Here is a 23,866-nt window from a genome sequence, read left to right as displayed (position 1 = left end):
AATTGCCCGCCCAGATGAAGCGGCCGCGCGCTAATGTGTCCCACAGCTCGCGGGGGGATTTCCTGGCGCCCAGCCCCACCGTGTCGAGTACTGGCTGAAATGAAGCGACGCCCTTGCCCGTGGCCTCCAAGGCGCCTGTGCGTGTGCAGGGAGACGTGGGTCCCATTCAAGCGACAGCTTTGAAGGCTGGCTGGATGAGCCCTGCCTCTCCCACCACGCTTGGCACGGGGAGGTGCGACGGAGGGTCAGCCCCGGCGCCCACCTGCCCGCAACCCACAGCAGCAGGAAAACAAGCAGCGTGTTACGAACAGCGACACATTGCTGTAGTATTTTGGATTTCACAGCTTGCTTTCGCTCCCGTGAATAGCAAACGTAACAGCGCGTTTCCCCGCATGTTATGCCGGCTGCTGGTGCAAGGGGCTGCTCCTCCGAACCTCCCGTCTCCCAGGCCCCCCCCCCCCCCCCCCCCCCGTGTTTTGCTCCAAGTCTGCAAAACAAGATTTAAATCTCCAAGAGAAAGGTCCTTACCTTGAATTACAGACACTTTCAGGCACTGGGGACTTTGTGAACACCTTCTTGCTTGGGCCCTCCCCTCCAGCACCGACAAAGCTCTCCAGCTGCGCTCCCCAAGGGCTCGCCGAGGTCTGACGACGGAAATGTAAACGGAAACACAACGGAAATTCGGAAATTCCCTGTTCCCGGGCAGACAGTGGCTGCATCAGCAGGGACGGACCGACCAGCTCCGGACCAGCTCCGCATCCCCACGCACAGAGCTGCATCCCCTGGGATGCTCCAACGGGCCCTCTGGTCCCCGGGTAAATTTGCTCTGCGTGACCTTGCTCACTACACCAACACAGAGGCACACAGAAAACACTGCTTTATTGACTGCATTTGCCAACACATTGAGGAATGCAAAGGGGTTTTTTTTTTTCATAAGCAATGGGCCATGGTCCCAATGTGTATTAAAGCATACACTGTATCTAAACAGGATGAAAATAATGGCAGACAGAGCTATTCCAAGGCAACACAAATAGCATGCATAATACAGTCTCACACAGAACGAGTTTGATAACATTATATTGCTTTAAGGATTAACTAACATGGAAAATGTACAAAAAGGAGAAATAGGTTTTTGCATTAATGAAAAATACATTTTTTCTCTACAAAGGAATTTCTAATACAAGAAAATAAATATTGCAACATAAGCCAAAAATAATTTAAAATTGCTCTTTTCAATATATTTTCAATATTTCTCTTTTATATTAACAAATGGCACATCACGTTCTTTGAAACAAAGAAAACAGAAGGGTTTCTCCTCCTGCGACATTCATATCGTTTCCTGTAACTGATGTGAAGTGGGTCTGTTTTGTATGTGGAATGGCGCAAACTGCGGGGGGATTTCCTTAAAGAACAACCAAACCTCACGCCCTGCAGCAGCATCTTCCCGCTGGCGGCTGCTCCCGCATCCCGCTCTCGCCTCCCGGCTCCGTTCTGCACCCCGCCTTGGGGCGAGCTCCGTGGGGCAGCAGGCATCCAAACCCCGTAAAATAGGTGCAAGCAGAAAAAAGACAAAAAAAAAAGAAAAATTAAAAAATGGGTGTGGGGAAAATGGGTGTGGGGAAAATGGGTGTGGGGAATCGGAGCTGTCCTCGGGATACTCCCGCAGCCATCGGGGCTGGGGTTGATGTTGGGGCTGTGCTCCACGATCAGGGCACGATGCTGTTTGCATCCTCATCTCAACTACAACGGCTGCTGCTTCTCCAAGGAAACGGGTGCTCTTACAGTGCAAATGTCGATTCCTGCAGTTTATACATCTTAAAAGACAATTATTTCTCTACTAAAATAAACCCTTTTATTTTTTTTCTTTCTGTTCATTTCAAAATACATTTACAGTAACATCAAAAATATTTTCCTTGTGCATTTTTCTCTCCTGAACGCCAGGCTCCCCTGCTCTGAGGTGGTGGTGAGGATGCACCGGGCAGGGAATGCACCGGGGTGGCCACAGCCGTCCTGCTGCGGTCCAGCCCTCGCTCAGGCCCGCAGCTCACGAGAGCCCCTTCCCCCCCCCCCCCCAGTCCTCCCACCCCGTTCTTCTCCCCGGGTTTGACGTGCCCCACCAGCCCCCCTTTAGCTTTCCCCACCTAAACACCGTCTCCCGATGGCAAAATACGACGCCTGATGTTTTGGGAGTGTTTCCAACTGTTTTATTGCCTGGTGCTGGCGGCGCCGGGTTGGTTGTTCTTTAAAGTCTCCCCCCCCTTTTTGCTTTCCGGTACTGAGAAGACAAGTAGTGCAGAAGCTGATGAATGGAGCTGTGTACAGTGAAATTTGTGGATTGCTTTTTTTTTTTTTTAACCATAATTGAGTGAAGCACACGGAAGCAAGATTCATTAAAAGGCAGCATATTGATTATTGTTATGACTCTTATACTAGGATACTGTAGCTAAAGCTAGCAAGCCTGATAAGATAAACTAAGTCCTATTTACTGTATTTAACATTATCTGAACATACTGAGCCTTAATTAATGAGCAGATTTTCATTTCCAACCTCAATGGATTATGCTAATTTATAACAAAGGTGGTTCCCGTTTTGTTGATTTTCTGTTGGTTGGTTGGTTTGGTTTTTTTTTCCTGCTAATAACTCGCGTAACGTTTTTTCCCATCTGAGGAAGATTCCTCCCCAGGCACGGTCAGTCTCAGCCGGGTTAGTGTTGGGCTTAGCCAGGGCTGGGTGCAGGCGCTCGGCATCCGACCTGAAGCCCCTGCCGCTCGCCATGCCTGGGATGAGCTAGGCTGTCATCGCTTATCTTTGCTGCAATTTTATCAATAATAAGGACTTTGGAAGGCTGATAAAGATGATCTACTCTAAAACATCAATTGAAGGAGTCTCAGAGTTTCAAAAGAAAGCTCACAGTGAAATGAGCAAAAAGCATCGGAAATCAAAACGGCAGGATGCAGTCTCGGAGCAGCAGCATCCCTCGGAGCAAGCTTGGAACCTAACGCCGCAGCAGTGTGTTATGAGTGTGTCTTTAGTCCTTTGTTGCTAAATAACTTCCAATTTTTTCATAATGACAAGTTTCCGGTTTCTGGCTGTGCTGCTTGACTGTCAAAATATTCTTTGGCATCCACAAAATTATTTGACTGATTGGTTTGACAATTGCAAGGTTTTTTTGTTTAGTGATGGGTTTAACCGGTTGCAGAAGTGTCCCAGGTTTGGTATTTTTTTTTTTTTAAGTTTTTTTAAAACATTTTTTATTTTTAAAAAACAACAACAACAAAAGTTTCAGTGAATTCCTTTTTTTTTTTTTTTTGTTCCCTGAGCTCACACTGGGGTCACTCCAATAAAACACGTAGCACGACTTAACTGTGACCTTTGAAGCCAAAACCGAAGTAATGGTGCAATTAAGTGCAAACATGGAAATTCGCCTGACTTGTAGGTAACATGGGCTTTTAAACAACATTTAAGGCTTATTGGGGACATTTTATGCATTAAATTATTGTAATATTTATAATGTCAGCTTCTGTGAATCACCCTCCCACAACGAGTCAACAGCTTGTAACCAGGATTCAAGGAATAAAAAAAAAAAAAAAAAAAAGATGGGGAGGAATAAATTCACCATTTCCATTGTAGCGTTTAGTAGGAAAACAAAATGGTGAAGGCAAGCGTTTCCATTTCCCCTCGGTGACGGTACGTTTGGCCTCGGGGCCAAGCGTTTCGTTGTGCAAAGGGGATTTCAAACGTGCCGCCCCGGCACGGTGGGACCACGGCAGCCATCGGAGAGAAGCACGGGCAGGAAAACTTCGCTCAGCCTCCCGGGTTAAACCAACCCCGACTCCCCACGGTGTTTTTAAAGGGTGCTTTTCTCCTCCATCCTGCCCCACATTTCCATTTTCCAGCTTGCTAAGAGCTGATCAATTCACCTGAGTAAATCACTTCAGTTTTTCTAACGACCTCAACGGGGCCGACCCACGGGGCAGGGACAGGGAGAAATTTTGCATCCTGGCCCCTGGACGGATCTCAACCAGATGGAAAGGTGAGGGGAAAAATAATGACCGAGGTTTTATTTTCTAAAAATAGAAACGTAACGTTGCTCTCTTCCACCCCAAGCGCTTTCCTCCAACAAGCTTTTTGTGCTTTAGTCATTATTTATTTTAGTATCGCTTATTTTACTTCCTCGTATACGCGCACACAGGCGGGTTATTTCCCCTCCCGCAGCTGGCCGCTACCATACTCTCCACTCGCTCCCTGCTCTGGGGGCAACCGTCCCGGGCAGAAATCTGCCCCTCGTTAAATAATGCCCATTAATTAAACTGTCATCCCTGCAGAAAGCACAGGTACCGGCACCTTCCGCCCTCTCGGCACCCTCGGCATCGGTCCCGCCGGGCGCCGGCTCGTGTTCCCGGGAAGTGGGGTCTGGCAGGGAGCCGGGGGGGGACCACTACTGTCACGGTCATCGATGTCGGTGAAGCTGAAGCTGTATCTCAGGCGTATAGAGAAGAGAAAGACAACAGTGCCGAATTTCCAACTATATACACATATTAAAAATCCCCCTTGCTATGATAGCAGGCAGAAATTGGACATGGCAGTTGTAACTGGGTTGAGGCCTCGTCGAGCCGGCACGGTCGGGAGGAGTTAGGATGCCAGGATGCTCATCCTGACGATGTCCTCGCCGGCCGCATCCAGCTGGCCCCGCTGCGCCCTGCCGCCGCGGGACTCCCCGTCCGAGTCGCTCATCTCTGCATCGGAGAAGTAGCCGTCCGTCTCGGCGTCGAAACGACGCAAGGGAGCTCCGCCGGCGCCGTCGGGCTTGGGGGGCTGCGACCTCCGAGTCCCTCGGCTCTCCTTTGGTAATTTGAACCGCATGACGGTTTTGGGGCTACCTATGGAGTCAGGCACTTTGGCCGCGGGGCTGGGCTCCGGCTGAGCGCAGCGTGGCGTCTCCTCCTCCTCCTCCTCCTTGCTGACGCAGCCCCTCGCCCCGGCCGGGGGGTGAGGCTCACCGGCTTTCGGGAGAGAGCCCTTCTTGGCTGCCTTTTTCGCCTCGCCCGTCCCTTTGCGGTCGGCGGGAAGCTTCGCCGCCCCTTTCTCCGACTTGCTCGGTCTGGAATCCGGAGCGAAGGGCTTGGCGGCGTCATCCGACAAGTCGCTGGCGTTGTTAGTCCAGGGCTCCGAGCTCTCCGGGTGGCTCCCACCCACGGCGGGGGGGCTGCTCCTGGGCAGCTTTTTCTTAGTGTTCGTTCTCGTTTTGCTTTTCACTTTCTTTGTGGCCTCGCTCTGCTTGAACGGGGACCTGAGGGAATGGTCCATCATGAAGCTCAGCAAGGTCTCCTCGTCCTGGAGGAGCTCCTCGGAGAGGCCAGGGGTGCTGTCCTCGTGGTGGGCGTTGTTGAGGGACCACTCGCTCATCGCCATGTTCTCGGCGGTGATCTGGACCGACTGCGCCAACCAGCTGTTGAAGAAGGTCCCGTCGATGGGGAAGGAAGTTGACAAGCCTGGAAAAAAGCAAAAGGGGAAGATTGCCTCAGGAGCCAGAAACAGCCACGCTGCCCTTCGACAACGCCACCGACTTCACCGAAACTCCCCGGCACCGGAGAAACTCGCAGAAGGTCAACCGTAACGCACCACACCAGGGTACAGAAGAGGGTTTACTCCAGCACTAATGCTGAATTTGGGGTCCACTGAGGTCACAGCACAACCACCCGAGTGCTCCCCCACATCCAACACTCCGCGAACCTCTCCGAATCTAAACAGAGCATCTTTCTGCAGCAAAGACGCCAAGCTCCAACCCACCCCAGCACAGGTAGAAAATACATTCCCATGCAAAGGCAGCAGACAAAAATCCAGGTGTAAGCCTAAAAATTTGGTGACTGCTACCAGAGCGGGACTTGGGCCCAGGCGAGGGGCGACAGGTTCCCCAGGGAGCAGCTGCCACCGGGCCACCACGCGCTGCCAAAACCCCGGACACCAGCCGAGTCAGGCGGTCAGTGGGGTGATGGGACCGGTGCTAAATCTGCGTGCAAAGGCAGGGAGGGCGGGAGGCAGATCCGAGAACATCTCGGGAGGCACACATCTGAGAAGTGTGAAAGCTGAAGAAGAGAAGCAGAGATGACAGGCTGGAACGGAAAAAGCTGAAAAACTTCCTAGTAATTATCTCTGAGAGCAAGAGCGAGCGCTGTGGGCTGGGCTGGGTCTAATTAGCAACTGGAAAGGCACATACCTGCACAAGCACACGCAGTTTTAATCCCCAGAAAAGAAACCAACGGGCTCAACATCAGAGCTGGTTTTACGGATGGAGGAAAAATTAGGTTTGCTTTTCTTTCTTTCCTTTTAAAGCAGTCAGTCTAGCAACAGAAGAGGGAAAGAGCAGTGGCACGAGCAGGGTGACTCACGTCCGCCATGTTTGCTGGTCTCGATGACAGCTTTGCATCACCCTTCGCTGTGAGCAGCAATACAGGCCGTGACCCCGCACCACGGGGGGGACAAACAAAACACCCTGCGCAATGCCGGGGCTGCTCAAGGGCAGCACCGGGGAGGTCGGTCAGGTCGGATCCCCCCCTCAGAGGTGACACTGTCAAGGTGGCAGTCCCACACCTCCTGGCAGGTCACCGCGGTCCTTTTGGAGAAGACAGGCCCCCGGCCTGACACCAGCCCAATGCAGGGGAGGGGAAGCAGGAGTAGGGATGAGCTTAGGGCATCGTGTAGTACCCAGGCACCAAACAGCCTGAGGTCTTGCTGGCAAGGGCACTGCCAAGCTCGCCTTCCCTCAGCCCTTCTCTGATGACTGCGGCCCCAAGTGATGCTTCAAGCCCTTAACAAAATCCAGGAGGTTACAAGACCCCGGTGAAGCTTTGGGTCGGCTGCCTGGTTTCCCCGGCTCGCAGAAGTGCAGCTTTTCTCAGAGACGCCCCAGCCCTCCATCATTTGATGGAATTTGCCCCAGAAAATCCAAAGTTTCTTTAGCTGAGAACAGCGCAGAGACAGGATGAGCACAAAAGCCTCGTTTCCAAAGGGGCTCCTGCCTAAAAACCAACAGCTTTGAGATGAACAGAAAGCAGCAGAGTCTGGGCAAGCAATGGGCAAAGCAGAGCAAGGCAGGGTGGCCCAGACTCCCAGACCTCCCACAGAAACTCTCTGTACCCCCATGAGGGTTTTATAGCACCCCCAGACTGTCCAAGAGCCCCACGGGACCTGTGCACCCCCTGTGCACCCATGGGGCAGCTGAGCACACGTGAACTCATCACCTCCCGCCCCGCATGCTGGCGGAGGTGACAGCGCCGGAGGAAGTCGAACAAAAACTCAATTCCGTGTAAAAACCATATGCAGTTGTCAAGGATCTTGTCAAAAAAGTCCTTTTTGTTCTGTTTTTTTACTTCCCCCCCCCAAGCTCCGTCTGCTGCCGAGCGGCGGTAGGTTGTAGCTGATGGGGAAGAGCCGGAGGTGGGTGAAGCATCTGCAGAGCCAGCCTGCATCTCCTCATCCCCCGAGCAAATTCAAGAAACCGGCCGCGCTCTGTGCCTGCCTCGTGGATGCTCCCGGACCGCCGGCACAACCGGCGCGACCGCAGGGTCCTGGACAGTATATGCCATGAAAATGCACGGCCCATGTGCTGTGTTCACCATCGGTGCACAGCACAGAAGATCCGGGGGATTAGCCCTACTGCAGGGTGGGTAAGTCTGATTTTATCACCGGAAAGCGAAATCACTCTTCAGCAGCGCATCGCAGGTTTTGTAACACGTTCTCCCAATCGGGGCGCAAGCCCTGGGGCTGGGGGGGGGGGGAAGGGATTTTACACCCCCTGCCCCGCCAGGGACCATGTCTCCGATGTGGCCTCTCTCGTAGGACCTCGGTAATTCAGGCTGATGCCCACAAGGGAGAGATGGAAGAGGCTCCCACAGCCCCGAGTGTAACTCCACCGTGTACGTGCAGGAGGGATCAGGGGCTGGGACTCTTAACCCTGCTCCCTGAAACAGGGAGCCTCCAGCGGTACGGGTCAACTCTGCGCCCATAAAATCAGACTTACCCAGTTGTCCCAATACAGTTTCGTTGACTGATTTCCTTTTCTCTTTCTTCTCGGGACTATTTTTTCTACCATCTCTTCCTTTCCTTCTCGGGTCACTTTTCTTACCCTTTGTCTTCTTCCCAGTTTGTTCTGGCATTTTTTAGAAAAAAAGGAAAACTCCGTGTGAGACGAGGCATCAGGGATGCTGCGGTGAGCAAGTTCCCCTGGGGCACACCCCTGCGGTGGAGACCTGGACCAGACCTGCAAACAACTCCAAGCCAAAGGGAGAACAGCGGCTGCTTTTTGGCCAACTGTAGGCTAAGGTCTCTATAGGTTAAGAAAATCTGAATCCCGTAGGTTATATAAAAAAGAGGTTTGGGCCTTGGGCGTGAACTTAGTATGGCTGCATGAGCAGTCCCACTGAAGGCAGGGGACTCGCTGGAGACCCTGCAGCCACCCACGCTGCCCTCCTGGACCAGGGCTTTGGGGTGAGGACCTGCGGGAGCAGCAGAAGGGAGTAACCCCGAACCCCGCTCAGACACCTTCCAGGAGACATGGGGACCTCCAAACCCGGCGGTGTGGCACCCCCATCACTGACAAGAGCATCTCCTGGAGGGATTCAGCTGCAAAGCCAGTTTGACAGCAATGCTACCGGCAGCCTTTTGAAGCAGACCTTGATTTGATTTGACCTTTCGGTGATAGTAACTGCTCACACTCATACTGGGGGGGGGTGAAAAAAACCCAAAGCTACAGAACTTAAGCAGTGTATTCAGCATAAGTAAATGGAGTAGGACAGATGACCAGCATTGCCTATGGAAAGCCAGGGATATAACTCCTAGCTATGTAGACATTCAGCTAAAAATCAGTATTTCCTAAATGGCTTTGAACTTCTACTGGATTTATTCCTCTTGGGTAAACAGGACAAACACCCTATAAATAAGTACAACTTGTATTGCCAAGCAAAATACTTCAACAGTTTTTACTTACTCTGTTAGGTCATTCTCCCACAGAAGTCCATGCTAAAACTTCTATTAATTTTCAGAGGGGGAAGGATATTGCCCTTAAACCAAAATGTGGGTGGCTGATGGAAACGGAGGTGAGACATGCAGTTTTTCAGAGTCTGGCCCGCAGGTTGAACCTGCCCAAGCTGTGCAGCTATCGGAGCAATGATTTTAAGAAACGAATCGGTTTATTGTGTCGGCCAGCAGCAGACCTGCAAACAGCCTCAGCAGAAAGGCTGCGGACTGGATGGGTCAGAGGGAATAACCTCTGCTCTCCCCGTGGTGCAGCAGTGGAAATGTACTGGGCGAGCAGGGGAGGGAATTCACATTGCACCTGCCTGAGTCTGGATAAACAGAGGATTTACAGTCCTGGGGTTGCCAAGCCAGGAACCCCTCCTGACCAAAGGACTCACTGAAAGAAAGAAAAGCAAAAGCAAAATTGGTATTTGCTACGTTCCTGCCAAATAACTGGAGAAATGCAGACAGATTTTTCACTTCGCTTACAAAATAAAAATCTAACTTTGTTTAGACAGCACAATGGGGCTAAAGAGAAACCCGAGCAGTACTTTTTGAAGAGGAACCTGTCAAAATAGTAGCCGTGTTTCAAAGCCAGACAGTGTTTACTTTCCACTCCATGCAAGAAAAATACAGGGGAGAGAGGTGGGTTCATTTTACACGGGCAGTTCTCACTGATTTTGTTAAAAATCTCCTGCTCAAATGATCATTTGTCAGCGGGAAAAATAAACCCTCCAGTTTTGAGTTTTACATGGGAGCCATTCCAAAAAAACCTTTGTGCCAAAACCATCTTTGGAATAACCCCAACAGATTTCAGTTGATGACTACCGTAACAGCAGTTAAAAACTGGCCTCACCCAGGCAAAATAATGCAGACTTATTCCTTTCTCCAAGAAACCCCAGGCATGCAGAGCAGCCCAGTCGGGAGCCGTGCAGAGGGGACGCTACAGGAACCGTCTCCCCGCTTTCAAACCAGTTACCGCTTCGTAATGATGCGAAATGCAGCAGTGACTTATCCATAGCTTTGGACCCACGGGGTGCCAAGTATCTTTAGCTCTAAGTATCACCAACTGGCATCAAGGAGACTTAGCAAACGCATGGGTGTTGGGAGCGCTTGGTAGGATCGGGGTCTATAATGGTGCATGTTCGGGATGGACCGGGATGGGACAGCTAGGAGCTGAAGCAGAAAATAAGCACCAAACCGCTTTCTGCAGCTCTGCTACGTGCTGCCACGCACGGGCGGCACGGGCACGGCCGTGTAGCTGCCGCAGGAAGGGCAGCTGGAGGCTGAGCCCTTCTCTGACCTCGTTTACACCGACTGCCCCTCCGCGCCGTGCTGCCGATGGCCCCAGCGCTTGCTCCTGCCGTTGGGCAGGACCTGGAGATCAGCATGAGGGTTGTGTGCTGCATCGGGGAGGAGGTATGTACCGATGCCGTGCTCTTACCTGGACTATGACTGTCATGGATAACTGGGCCATCCTCTCTTCCCACATTTGGGATTGCAACTTATGGCCTGATGCTGCCTCCCGGCAAGGGAACTCCTCCTGAGCTCAGGAGAACCTACGCACCAATGCCGAAAGGCACTCGGGTCTCTAATGTCCCCTTGACATGGGAAGGACCTAGGTGCCCAAACCACCTGGAGATCCCAGGACCAAATTCCCGCAGCCAGGCCCTTTCCCTGGCAGCAGCGACTCACGGGAGCCAGCTGCCGGAGGCAGCAGCTCCTGCTCAGGCTCAACCTAAAAGCCCATCCCAGGAGAGTCAAGCAGCTCAGCTCGGTCGGTTCAGAGCAGAAAACGAATTGGCGAACGCCAACCATTTGGGGCAGGAGAGAAGAGCATTTGTATGAAAATGTATGAAGCAATCCCACAGCCTGCACACCAATCACCGCCTGAGTCACCCTCTCACCACAGGTTTGTCTCTGATCACTCACCTTTAGGCAGAACGAACATCACAGTAATGGCAGTCGTGCTCTTCCCCCGACTACACGTGTAACGTTTTCAGGAAGGGCAATTGCACAGTGCTGGCACTCGGCGGTGCAGACAGCCCCGAAACACGAGCGGCAGAGCCCTGACACAGCTCCCCCTCGCCAGCCGGCATCCCCACCCTGCCGGGGAGGGTCCCGGCTCACCCGCCCCAGCCCCCCCCCAGGAGGAGCTGCCGACTCCCACCTCATCGCTGCATTAGAGAGGGGTGGGCACGCGCTGGAGGTTGGACTCCCCAAGGCATTTCGGGGAATGAATGTCCCCAGGGGCATTTCCAGCCGTCTAACGCCCCGTTTGCGAGGGAGGTGAGCTCAGAAAGCCTTCCTGGCAAACTACCCTGCGCCTGTCTCCTTCTGAGCTGCAAATCCTAAACCAGGTTCGACCAGCTGAACTAAAGAGCATCACGACGTCCCCTGTGATCTCCCCCAAAACCCAGCGCTCCCCGGACGATTCCTGCCCCTTTCCTGCAGAGCCCGGAACCAACAGCGCACACCATCTGCTATCAGGATCCCACTTTGTTGCTCGTCTTTTATCCTGGACCTCCCGCCTTGCCGTCCCAGCCAGCAGCATCGCTGCTGGGAGCACCGCCCGGCACAAATTCCCCGGGTGCCAGGGAATGGCTCTCAGGATGTGCAACGCGGGGTCTCCCGTTGGTGGGAACAGCCGGGAACACCATTTTGCATGTGCCCAGGCTGGTGACCCGTACTGCTGGTTCAGCGAGGACGTACAAAGCAACACACAGTGTCACTGATCTGCGTCACAGGGACCGAGATTTACAGGACCCACATTTCCCCGGAGCACGCCTTGGGGTCCCGGTCACCCCTGCCCCATGCGGGCGCCTGCCTCTAGCCATCGAGAGGAATTTGCACAGACTCCGAGCCACAAACATCTCAACGTACACATTTCTCAGCCTCCAAAACTTCAGTCAAAGGAAACTTTTGTCAAGGAAAGCTCAGCCCAGCCAGTTCCTGAAGAAACCCCAACCATGTGATGGCTTCAAATGCAACTCCAAAGCCACAAACACAACAACCATCAGAAGAGCCTGCCAAAGCACCAGATGCTGCTGCTGGAAAAACTGTTCTGCAGCCATGGGGTTTGGTCTGCGCTGCCACCGAAGGGAAAGGAGGAGGGAGCAGGAGCTGTGGGCTCCGGCACCGCTTGTGCAAAAGGAAAAAAAATAGGACAGAAGGAAACCAACTTTATTTCAGTTCCTTAATAAAAGGAGCCAGAGGCTTTGCATGCAGTAGGCGTGACGTTCCCCACTAATAGGTATGTGGAGCAGAGAATTGCAGCTGCGCAGAGCTAAAGGAGCTGGTCTCTAGGAGTAACAGACATCCCACCGGCAGCTTAACCTTCGATTCTTGACAGAGCCAGAGGCATCTGCAAAGAGTCCAAAGTGAGGGCTGCTGACCCGTGCCAAGGAGCCAGCTGCCGTGGATCAGCTCCAGCGTCAGCAGCCCCGTGCCCAGGATTTGCCATCTCTTCCCAAACAGCTCCATCTCCACGGAAGTCGCTGAAACGCTGCCTTAGCATCACCACCTAACCAAACGCTTGGTCTTTCTGCCTGATTCCCGTGGAGAGGAGGATCGAGAGGGATCTGTGAAAACAAGGAGCTCTGACACTCCGGTCACCCAGGGTATGGCTTTATTGTGTGTTTCTGAACAAAACCGGAGATGTGCAAAGAGTCAACATACGAACCTTAATGCTTAAATAACACTGCAGGGGAGGGGGCAGCTCTGGCTTCCTTGGGGTGGGGGGCTGAGGCGTGGGCACGAGTCTTTGGCTTCAGAGGATGGCAGGGACAGCGTCTGCGAGAACAAGCTCTGGTAAGCGGTACTGACCTGGATAAAGATCTTTCTCAATAAGCTTCATCTGGAGATGGAAGATCTGCTCCTGGAGTTTACAAATGGTGTGTTTCATTTTCTCCCGTCTCGTCACCATGTAACAGAGATTTCTAACCTACAGAAACACAAGAAACAGTGTCCATTTTAGGCAGGCTCGAAGCGGGTCCCCTCAAGCTGTGTCGCTGCTTCTGCCACCCAGGGAAATCCCCGCTCCCCGGGATTCGGTCCTCTTCATCTCACCATCCCCCACACTGCAACAAAACTCCTACCAGGGCTCTTTGGATGCGTCAGGACCAGAATTTGATCCAAACTGTGTAATATGTATGGGAAAAAACATGCAGTGAGCGATTCAAAGCCTAAATGTCTCTGTTCTGGCTCCAACAGCCAGGACCCCATGGGGGGCAAGGAGGGCTGGCCAGCTTCTCCAGCACGTGCACTGGGCATACAAAAGCCGTAAGGAATCTTACCGTATCTCCAGAGATACGGTCTTGCTTACCCCAACAGCACATCTCTCTTGCAAAGCCCCGCAGATAGAATCATAGAATCATAGAGGTTGGAAAAGACCTCTAAGATCATCAAGTCCAACCGTTGACCCAACACCACCATGTCCACTAAACCATGTCCCTAAGTGCCTCATCTACTCGTCTTTTAAATACCTCCAGGGATGGGGACTCCACCACTTCCCTGGGCAGCCTGTTCCAATGTTTCACCACTCTTTCAGTAAAGACATTTTTCCTCACGTCCAATCTAAACCTCCCCTGGCGCAACTTGAGGCCGTTTCCTCTCGTCCTATCGCTTGTTACTTGGGAGAAGAGACCGACCCCCACCTCGCTACAACCTCCTTTCAGGTGGTTGTAGAGAGCGATGAGGTCTCCCCTCAGCCTCCCTTTCTCCAGGCTAAACAACCCCAGTTCCCTCAGCCGCTCCTCATCAGACTTGTTCTCCAGACCCCTCACCAGCCTCGTTGCCCTTCTCTGGACACGCTCTAACACCTCGACGTCCTTCTTGTAGTGAGGGGCCCAAAACTGAACACAGTATTCGAGGTGCGGCCTCACCAGTGCCGAGTACAGGGGCACGATCACTTCCCTAGTGGGAAAGATACCTGCCAACGTGCCTGGGGCACCCACCCCAAAGCAGAGCAGCCACCTTGGAAACCCCAAACATGGCTCCACCAGCCTCTGCCCCAGCACCGGCGACAGCTCGGCCACCACCGCTCCCAGTGCTTCGGGCAGCAGTGAGCTGGGACCATCCTGCCCGGGGGGCTGGGGCAGCCCCGGGTCCGAAGCCCTCCCCACGCAGGGGGCCACGTAAGGTGCCGCGCATAGGGGGGTCTCTCTCTCTCCCCCCTGTCTTCTTCTGGACATAAACAATAAGCAAGTTAATCTTTAACTTCTCCCATCAAAGGCCTGAATTCACAGGCAGGGTTTGCACTTCGGCATCAGTGCTTTCGAGAGCACAAATTCAGCCCGCATAACACAGCACGCAGGGAGTCAAACGGGGCCGAGCGCGCTGCTAATCTGCTCCGATTAGTCAGGATTAACTTTCAGTACTTGTTGCAGCACATCCTTTAACTCTGCTGTTGATACACATCAGCGCACAAAGTGACCAAGACCCCCAAAATGGGAACAGCGCCAGGAGAAACAGGTAAATTGTTTTGCGATCTTACCCAGGTACAGCAATGGTGTGGACACACAGGCTGGTTTAATCTCCTGTTAATTGTTCACAGACCTAATGAAGAAGTTAATGTCTCTAAAGGATTTGGAAAGTCTCGGAAGGGAAGATGCTGTAGAAGGAGCATTATAATATAGTTATGCAAAGCCCCAAGCATCCGAGTGTTCCGCTGAGCCCTCAGCCCAGCAGCTGCGTCACGCGTGTGCCTCGTTCACACTTGACATAGAAACCTGCACAAAAAAATGCCAAATGCTAAGAGGTACGTTGGTCCCCTGGGTCAATAAGCCAGTTCTCATCCACAAATTGCTCCTTTTGCAGGGAGGGAGAGACCCTCTTCCTGCAGCCAGTGCAGGGAAGGGGCACAGCTGGGACGGAGCTGCAGGTAGCTGGAGGCTACCGATCTGCTGAACGTCAGAGCCTTACAAAACTGCCTGTTGCCCTAAAGCAAATGCCAGGACAGAGCATAGAAAATGCAGCAAAATATCCAGGTGATGCTGGCCCAGATCAGCAGCCATGTACCGGCGCAGCTCCCCTGCCCCAAATCTGGCCAGCACCCTCCCCTCTGCATGGTTACTCACACTTGCTCCACATCTACCTGCAAATCACTGGTGCATTTTGTCCCAGTACAAGAAATTTTATTAACCAAGCGGGAAGCCCTAAATGCAAACAGCAAAGCACAAGACATAAATGCTCGTGTGAGCTAGCGTAGCAGTGGTTAAACCCTGCTCGTCACACGGGGTTGCTGATAAACACCTCCAGCAGCCCCAGACGACAGAGCTACCGTGTGACACCCGCTGGCATCTGCCTTGTGATGAATTTCAGTGCCACGCTTTTCGCCCCGCGTAAGGGTGGCTGGAGAGCCGGGCTCTGTCACCATGGCTGCGGCGGGCATCGTGGCTTTCAGAGGAAACGGAGGGTTTCAGCTGCGAAACAGAAAATGCTAATGGCAGCTAACAGGATTTGACAGCGTTTACTCAGCTTCCTGATGCTCTGAAAGAGCAAAACTGCCTGTAGTAAGGTAAGGAGGAGGTGGCCTGTATGGAGGCACGGGCAGTAACGTGCGTGGGTATGTCCACGCTCACGCGTGACCCTGATGTCTCCAATTCCTCCCCCTCCTCGTCCTCAAAGCCCTCTCTGCGGAGGAAGGCTGGGGTATTTCCCGGCTTGGGGGACTGTCCCTACACGGTCTTTGTGCCTCTCACAGTGGCAGAGCAAGCCAGGACCTCGTCCCACGCTTACCTGATGTCTGCCACCAAAGGCTGTGAAGGCAGCAGGACGACCTTGGCCACCCCCTAATGGCATCGGTCTTACCTAAGGACAATTTGGAAACACTTAGGAATACAGGAGAAAAAGCTGCTCTTTTTTTTTTTTTTAATCCCCTAGCTGTAAATATAAAGCAGCAAGCTATATGCTGTATATTTTACTACGTTTTCTTTTTTTGTTCTGGATTAGAGACGTCGTCAAACTAAAATTTCTTTATGAGGAAAACAACTGCCTCTGGCAACCTGCATCTCTAAGTGTTTGGCGGTATCCCTTCTCTATGATTTGATATTCCTGGAAGAAAACATTACTTGTGCTCTGCTCAGAGACTGCTGGTATTTACACACACTTACACAGATAAACACCACCCAGTGCTGCTTCCCCAAGCCAAGCTTAGATGCTGGTATGAAAGCCTGGAAACTATAGTTTTTTGTTAAAGCTCATTTGAACAACCAGTCCTTGGAAAGAGCTTCTAAAAAAAAAGACAGCAAAGGAGGGTTAAAAAAGGTTAGAAAGAAACTGTATTAGGGGGGACTGTATTAGGATTCCCAGGCAATAGCTTTAATTTGCTGACACTGTGAAGGGCAGAAATTGCAGTGGTTAAGAGATGGCAGAGGGAAACGCCATCACCCTGGCTGCCCCCCGTCATCTGCCCCGCTGCTTCTGCCTCCCCAACTCTTGGATCCAGATACCATTATCAGCCCCCAAATCACAACCATTCCTGCCAGATTAATTGCTGAAAACACTAAAATAGCAATGTGATGCCCCGTGAACATCCTCTGAGAGCCACCCCTCCAGGCTGCTCTTCTCCGGCCCCTATTTGATGTGATGCCTCACTGTTTGCAAGTGAAATGGGGCGGCTGTGAGCGGCGCTGACAGACAGGATCAGATACCTGGGATGCACTGGCAGCAATGGGATTTAAACCCGTATCACCCATCTGAGCACCGGACTTTGATCCGGCCAGTGTTTATTGTTCCCTGTCTTGGAAGAAGAACAAACAAACGGCTCTTCCAGGGCCAGGCATTGAAACCTGGCAGCGAGTTGCTAAGCAGAGGCTGAACGCCGATGCGGAATGACCCCAGGAAGCCTAGAAGCAACCCTAGAAAATAAGAAATCTGGTAAAACCCGTAGTTTTGACACAAAGAAATCAAAGAGAAGCTGCCGTGTCACATCTTTGAATTAGGCAGCTCCTAGAGCAAAGTGCTGTACGCAGAGATGCACGGTGGTTCACTGCAGCCGCCAAAGTCAAGCTGGGAGCAAGTGGAAGCAGAGGGAGGTGGAGCAGCCTGGTTTAGATTTACAATATAGAGAAGCAGATGAGGGGAAAAAAGTGAGTTGAACTTGTCACCCTTGGATCCGGCAGCTGCAGCTTGTTGCCTACAGCTTGGTGCTGGAGACCCATTAATGGTGGCACCAGCCCAGCCCAACACAGAGATGGAAACATGATGCAGTAAAGGCAGCAGCAAAGGAGGGACAGGCTGGCAGAGCGATGGCAATGATGTACGCAGGGATGAAGGCCAATACAGCCACAGAAAATAGATCAATAGCTTGAAATCCAATTGCTTTTACACAGGAGAAGGGTCTCAGGCTCCAAGACCCACACAGGGAACTGCAGTGAGGGACCAGGACAGGTTGGTCCAGAGCTGAAATCCCACCTGGACATGAACACCCTGCTCACCTGCACCGCCTTTCTCCCCATGGGTTAAATTATGCCATAGACCCACAGCAGCTTGGAGAGAAGGTTCAGGAATAAGCAGGGGCAGCATCATCGCCACCTTCGCCTCCCAGGGAGCAACATGTTCCCTGCAGCACCCTCCACCCCTCCGCACAGGGCACCACCTCCACCGGGTCAAAGCAATGCCATTTTCCTGCTTTCCTCCTTCCTTGCCTGCTCCCAGTGATCCCCTGAGACCTTTCATGGCTTTTGCACCCCAGGTGGGCTGTCAGGAGGGGATCCAAGCAGAGGCCATGGATTCACCCCTCTGGCAGGAGCAGAAGAGGGGGGACCAGGCAGGACTCGGGTTTTAAGCACAGGAGGAAAGGGAGCTTGGCCCCTGCGTGCCAGACTTGGCAGCCCTGCCCGTCCCCGTCCCACTGCTGCCCTGTGCTGTGCCCGTGTCCCCCGTCCCCCCCCCCCCAGCAGCAGCACTACCGCACCCGTCCCCTCCCTGGCCGCTCTCTGCCATCTCCCTCTGGGTGCCGTGCTTCTTCCCCTGTGCTTCCTCCCCTCGCTGCTTCTTGCCTTCGCCGCCCCTCCTCCTCTCCAGCCTCCCTCTGCCCCATCCCTGCTCCTTCCCTCCATCCAGCCATGACAGCCAAATCCGCAGGCAGGCAGCACGGTGCAGCAGCGAGCACAGCCCCAGGGGCTCCGGCACCACTTTTGTACTGCTGCTCCACCGACGTTTGTTCTCCCCAAAAAAGCTGCCGTGGAGGCAGCTGCTCCCTCCTCTGTGCGAGCATGCCCCATGCCACGGGGAGCTGTGGGAGCCTGCATCCTCTGTCTGTATCCTCCGGCACGGCTCTGCCTCCGCCGGCAGCTCCCCCAGGAGCCGACCCACTTTTGGCTGCGGCAGGGCAGGGAATGCCCAGTCCCGCTGGCCCTGCAGCTCACTCCTGCCATTCATCTGTCTTTGATGTTTAATGTAAGTAAATAATGAAGTGTTCCTGTGCCTTGCTGCTGGAAAGCATCTGAGGGGCAGCACAGGATAATTTTGTGGTTTGAGACTATGAAGAGCTCGGTGGAGCAGCATCATCTGCCTCCCAGCCACCCAGCCCCACCAATGCACCTCTCCCCGCAGACCTTTGGTCTTTTGAACCCCCAGCTGAGACCGCCACTAACTTGTTTCACGAGTGTCAGTGTTTTGTCAGTGATGATACACGCACGCTGAGCAATGTTATTCTTCTGAGTAACGCTCTAGATGAAGGGACACAACTGTTAGGAGAGTCGAACTGAGTCACCAGGGAACAGGGCTCATTCTGTCTACGGGTGCCAGCACACATTAAAGCAGCCCTGATGGAGCATATGGGTACACCACTGAAGGAAAAGCTGTACTCACCCTCTCCAGGTCTTGCCTGAGGTGCATGAAGAGCTTTAAGCGTCGGTAGAGAACGTCCTGTTCTTGCTGGGCCAAGTTGTCCACTTCATCAGTTTTTGGTGTCAGAAGCGGTTTGTTGGAATTTGCTTTCCTCTTCAGCTTCCAGTACTGGTATACAAAATCCACCAGCGATTCGCTTAAGTCAAGGTTCTCCGCCACCTCCGAAGGCTTCACAAGTTCATAGAAGTCCTCCTCCAGCTGCTGGAGCTTCTGCTTCCGCAGCGTGACCTTCTCCAAGTCCAGCTGGGCTTGGTCAGGCTCTGTCCGTGCCTCCTCAGGCAACTTGGTGGCACCAGTGCTGTGCTCAAGGCAGAAGGACTTGAACTTCACTTCGTCGTTGTCTGCTAGAATAGTCCTCATGTCGAGGTTGTGGTCGAAGGCGCAGGTGACGTGGAACGCAGTGACGCAGGCGGGCATGGAGCACTGCAGGGAGAAGGACAGGGCTTACGGCCAGGGCAAAGCACCATCGGTGGGGGGGACGCTTACCAACACAACGTGACCACAAGGCTCGAGCCTGGCTTACTACAAAAACTGTGACGCCCATCTGAGCGACAACACCTACCATGAAGTGATGGATGCTCCACTACAGGTACTCCTTATGGAGGAACACCTGTATTGCCCAAGTCTTACACACCCATGAGCCAGACACCCAAGCAGAAGAAACCCAGGGTTCACTAGGTATCAGCAGGCACCTTCCCACCTTACCTGCTTTAATCCTTCTCTGTGACGGGCCCTGCTCGTCTTTCACCTACCATAAACAGGAGCTTCCAATGGTTCTTCCAACAAGACTGGTCAACAGCCAAAGACAACAGCACGGGCCAACGGGATGCTCAAAGACTGTCACTGGATTTCTCCCGATGGAGAAATTTTCATCTGTATTTCACCCTTAAACTACTCCACTCTTTTACCACATCTAAAGCTAATATGCCATTTTTATTAAAAGCATACAGAACATGTCAAGGTTTAGGAGTGAACATGGTATCTCAGAAGCAGCTAATGCTCCTGGAGCACGATGCCTTTCTCCTCTGGAAGTTACACAGCCTCTAATTAGCTCCATTAAAAAAGGAAAAAAAAAAGGCAACTCAGCATATACAGAGCAAAACATCATGAAATGAACTTTTTAGAACTGGTACACTGGCTAGACTGTTGTCAAACTTATATCAGATTAATTTTTTAACAATTTCCCTAACTTACCTCAGACTTAAATTACTTTGGATCCCACAGGCAACAAACCTCAGCCTGGTTTCCGACAGAGGAACCCCTCCAGCCAGCGCAGTGCTCGTGTCCACGTCAGCACCTTCTCCCCCTCTACTCATTAACTGGTTTTTAATGGCTCGGAGTGTCAGGTAATTATTTCAACCATAACCCATAAGAAATCAGTCTATTCCAGCTGCTAATGACCAGTAAAACTGCAATAATGAGACATTTTAAGTGGGCTATTACTGTAGGCACCATACTTCAGCGTTTATAGAAGAATTGTTCTTGCGGGGGATGAAGATGCAGTCGTGGCCTGAAGGACGTGAAATTTCCTGGATGTTGATGACAAACCATTTGGCATGTTGTAGTTTTACTGGGGCTCTGCTGCACTTTAATTCTCAAAAAGAAAAAAAAAATTCTGGTAGTGGTTGAGGAACAGAAGTTTTATGGCTTTTTATCTTCATCCCATCAGCCCTGAATTCCTGCTCAGTCACCCAGCGTGTGAACTCTTGACGTTGCTGCTTTTAGATATTTTCCCTTGACTTTGTTTATGAATCTGCTGGTGCTTATGAAAGCGAAAGACTTGCGTGGCTGCCAGGGCCAAGAAAAGCATAGGCAAGCGGTGTCCAAGTCCTCCACTTCCAGGGCTCTCCAGGCCCCGCTCCAAAGCCTCCGAAACCAGCGGGAAGAGCTGGATGCAGCCCCGCCGCGGCCAAGCCCTGAGCTGTACTAGCACGGCTCCGGGCAGCGATGCTGGGCACTAACTCCTGCAGGCACCAAACACAAGCAGATTATTAACTCCTACCCCCCACTTACTCTGTTTAAATATGGCCATTTGTTCCTAATTTCAGCCCGAAATTGCTTGTGACAATACCTGATAGCTTGCAAAAATCAGCTCCCTCTGCTATGCTGCCGGCGCTTGCAGAGAGCCTGGCATCATGTGGGACCTGTCAGTGCTCCCCGCACCAGCCCGGTGCACCCACTGTGGCGGTGGGCAGCGGGCGCCTGCCCTGCCCATCCCACGGGACAAGCCCTGTCGCAGCCTCCCCCGCGGCTGAAGCACCGGCTCTGTTCTTGAGTATTTATTTTTGGTAACGAAGGAGGGACAGAGGGAGCCCAGGCTGACTTGCAGTGTCCAGATTTATTCGGTGCAGTCAGTGTATCATGCACTGGCTTTCCAAGCGCAGGCGCTCACGCTTGCAGCCATGAGGCAAGCATTAATACAAGAAGGAGATGCAATGCTCTTTCAGGTTGGAAGCCTTTGCCAGCTCTAAGTGCCCATGATTGAGCTTTCTCCTCTGGTAGCCAAGATGGTAATGGTGCTGCATGTTGCTACGGAGCTCCTGACGTACTTCTGATGCACTCCTGACGTACTCCTGATGTACTCCTGACGTACTCTTGATGTACTCCTGATATACTCCATCCTGGCTGTTCTGGCGTAACAGCTGGGGGTGCTTCAAACTACAGCATCCTTTTGTGCTGTTATGCACATAAATATCTACGGTAGAGAAAGTGGACATGGAGAACTGGCCGCCGTCTGTGAACTATGTGAGCTAAGGAATGCAGCGATGTCCCCTCCCTCCTGTTTCTGTCACCGGCAGTAATATTTGCATTAGTACCACGGTTGTGGCTTCTGCCAGGACAAGGGTGTGCGGGGCACCCGCTAACAGGAACGACCATCACTCCACCTTAGGAATAAAGCAAAGCGAATGACACCCGTCCTGGATCTCTCCTCCGACAGATGGCAAGCAGCTCTTGTCAGAAACCGTGCCCAAAATGCAAATAGAAAATAATTAGGCAGCTCGGCTGACAGGGCAAGAAAGGAAGGTACCTGGTCGGCTGTGGCTACCCAGGGACCTTGCATAAACTGACAATAAAAACATATTGATCCATCCCAGAACGGCGCTGGAACGACGCCGCTCTTCATGGGAGGGAGGGATCTGCCACGCAGAGTAAACCGGGCTCAAAAGACTGGCGCAGTCCTCAAGTCTGCTTCGTTATCGATCGTGCTTCGTTATCTCACAGCACCTTTCATTCAAGGATTTCAGCATACTTTGCTTACCCAGGCAAATCCATCCCCAAACGGAATTCCGAGAGAGAGGGTGAAAACTGCACCAGAGATTAATGTGGGCTGTTAATTAGTCCTCAAACCACTCTTACCGGGAAGAAATAGAGGGATGATTTTATTTGCCAAGGAAATTCAAACAGAAGTTTACCAGCTTCCAGAGGTGCTCTGCTGCAGTTTGGGGCCGGAGGGGAAGGAAGCGGCTCCTCCAACAGAACTGCGAGCGGAACTCATGGAAGGAAAAATTAATTACCGGTGCTGAACTCCGGCCAAGCCATCAGCCACGACACTTCTGCATCCTTACAAAAACTACGGTGTGATTTTTAGTGACCACAGATGGTCTGGATCCTGGTAGCGCTTCTCAGCCGAAATAGGCAATTTCAGCATCGCAGACATCCTCGGAGGATGCGGGGCTGAGGCAGAGGATGGCGTGGGGGCTGCACGGTGCACGCATACGGCTCTTCCCCCAATGTCAAGCTGTACGTTTTCAGGGCTACAGGCACAATCGGACAACAGCTCCAGGAATCACCACCCCAGTTATCCCAGTGGATGGGGACCAGTGGCACAAGCAGTTCAACGGGAGCGGGCAGCAGTGGGCAGAGGAGCGATAATGAACGAGTGAGTGGTGGAGGACACTTCCCAGGGCTTTTTCTCCGAAAAACAACAACAGAAAGAAAGCTGGAAGATGATGACAGCAAAAGATCGTGCCCTTTGGAGAAGCCTGCCAGCAGTTAACAGAGACCTGGCATTCTGCACTGCATTGAAAGGCTTTGGTGAGCTCTTCCAGTTGCTCTGAGAAGCGAGAAGGGAGTTGGTGAGGAGGGAGCTGGGTCCAAGCAAGCGCAGCTGGGACTCGGGCTGTGCTGGAGCCTGTGTCCTAGCACTCTCTTTTCCGTCTCAGCAATGCAAACGAGAAAATTCCTGCTGGATACTGAGCTCTTTTTGGCATCTCCTGATGTCTGACCACAAGAACCACCATGAAGTCATGATTTCCCCTTAACAGGAGATGGGGGAAGCATGCCTCCAGGGCTGCATCCCTGCCCAGCACCCGGGAGCTCTGGCTCGACTACAGCCATGCCGAGTTACACCAGGTTCACAGCTCTGCACCAGAAAAGCAAGAGAAGTCATTACATGCAAGCAGCAAGGTCAGAGGCATGGAGAGCAGTGGGAAGCCCTTCCTCAGGCTTCCCTGGGTTTGTTTCCCTTTTGATGGTCAAATTTGGATGGGGAAAAATACCCCGATGCGCAGAGGTGCCTGTGCAAAAATATTTCACATTGGTCTCCGTAAATGTGGTCGAGGTGGGTGTTTTCTTAAGCTGCGGTGCTGCCTCTGAGCATCTCTGTGCCCCTCTGGGATGACGCTCTTCCACTCCTCCAGGTTGCCATCTGGATTTTGCATCCCTTTTCGGCAAAGCCCGGTTCCATCCAGCCACTTGGAAAACCCCCTCCTGGAAGCAACGCTCTTCCTTCCCCAGACCTGCCCCACCTGGAGCACCTGATTCCCGCTGCCAAGAATAAAAGCTCAGACTTTAACAGAACACAACCTTCTCCTTTTAGAGCTGGGTCATAAACCTGAAACGCTGACAAAGGTAGTTAGATTACACCTGTATAAACAGGCACTAATCAAAAATATGCTCCATAAACATAAGCTTTCAAAACAGAGCTCTGTACCATTGATGACTATGGCGCGTGTTTATTTATCCATGGGTGAACTTGCCAATTTACCCCATAAAT

The 23,866-nt window shown here is 52.4% G+C and overlaps 1 protein-coding gene across 5 annotated transcripts in view; it reads right to left on the bottom strand.

Annotated features, from left to right (window-relative positions):
* Positions 1-2,103: 2,103 nt before the first annotated feature.
* The window catches only part of JADE2 (jade family PHD finger 2), an 84,082-nt gene continuing 62,319 nt past the window's right edge, over positions 2,104-23,866 (bottom strand). For 4 of the 5 annotated variants that reach the window (XM_076349798.1, XM_076349802.1, XM_076349800.1 and 1 more), the window contains 4 exons: positions 18,832-19,293; positions 12,841-12,958; positions 8,021-8,149; positions 2,104-5,492 (listed from right to left, as the gene is read on the bottom strand). In XM_076349798.1, the coding sequence (XP_076205913.1) occupies positions 4,633-5,492; positions 8,021-8,149; positions 12,841-12,958; positions 18,832-19,293 (1,569 nt within the window). In that variant the 3' untranslated portion in view covers positions 2,104-4,632. The remainder of the gene's footprint in view (positions 5,493-8,020; positions 8,150-12,840; positions 12,959-18,831; positions 19,294-23,866) is intronic. The other variant, XM_076349801.1, reaches the window with a different exon arrangement.

Source organism: Aptenodytes patagonicus, chromosome 12, assembly GCF_965638725.1.
Source record: "Aptenodytes patagonicus chromosome 12, bAptPat1.pri.cur, whole genome shotgun sequence".
NCBI classification, from domain to species: Eukaryota; Metazoa; Chordata; class Aves; order Sphenisciformes; family Spheniscidae; genus Aptenodytes; species Aptenodytes patagonicus.
Note: the sequence above shows the minus strand (reverse complement) of the source record. Positions and strands in the feature narration are given on the sequence as shown.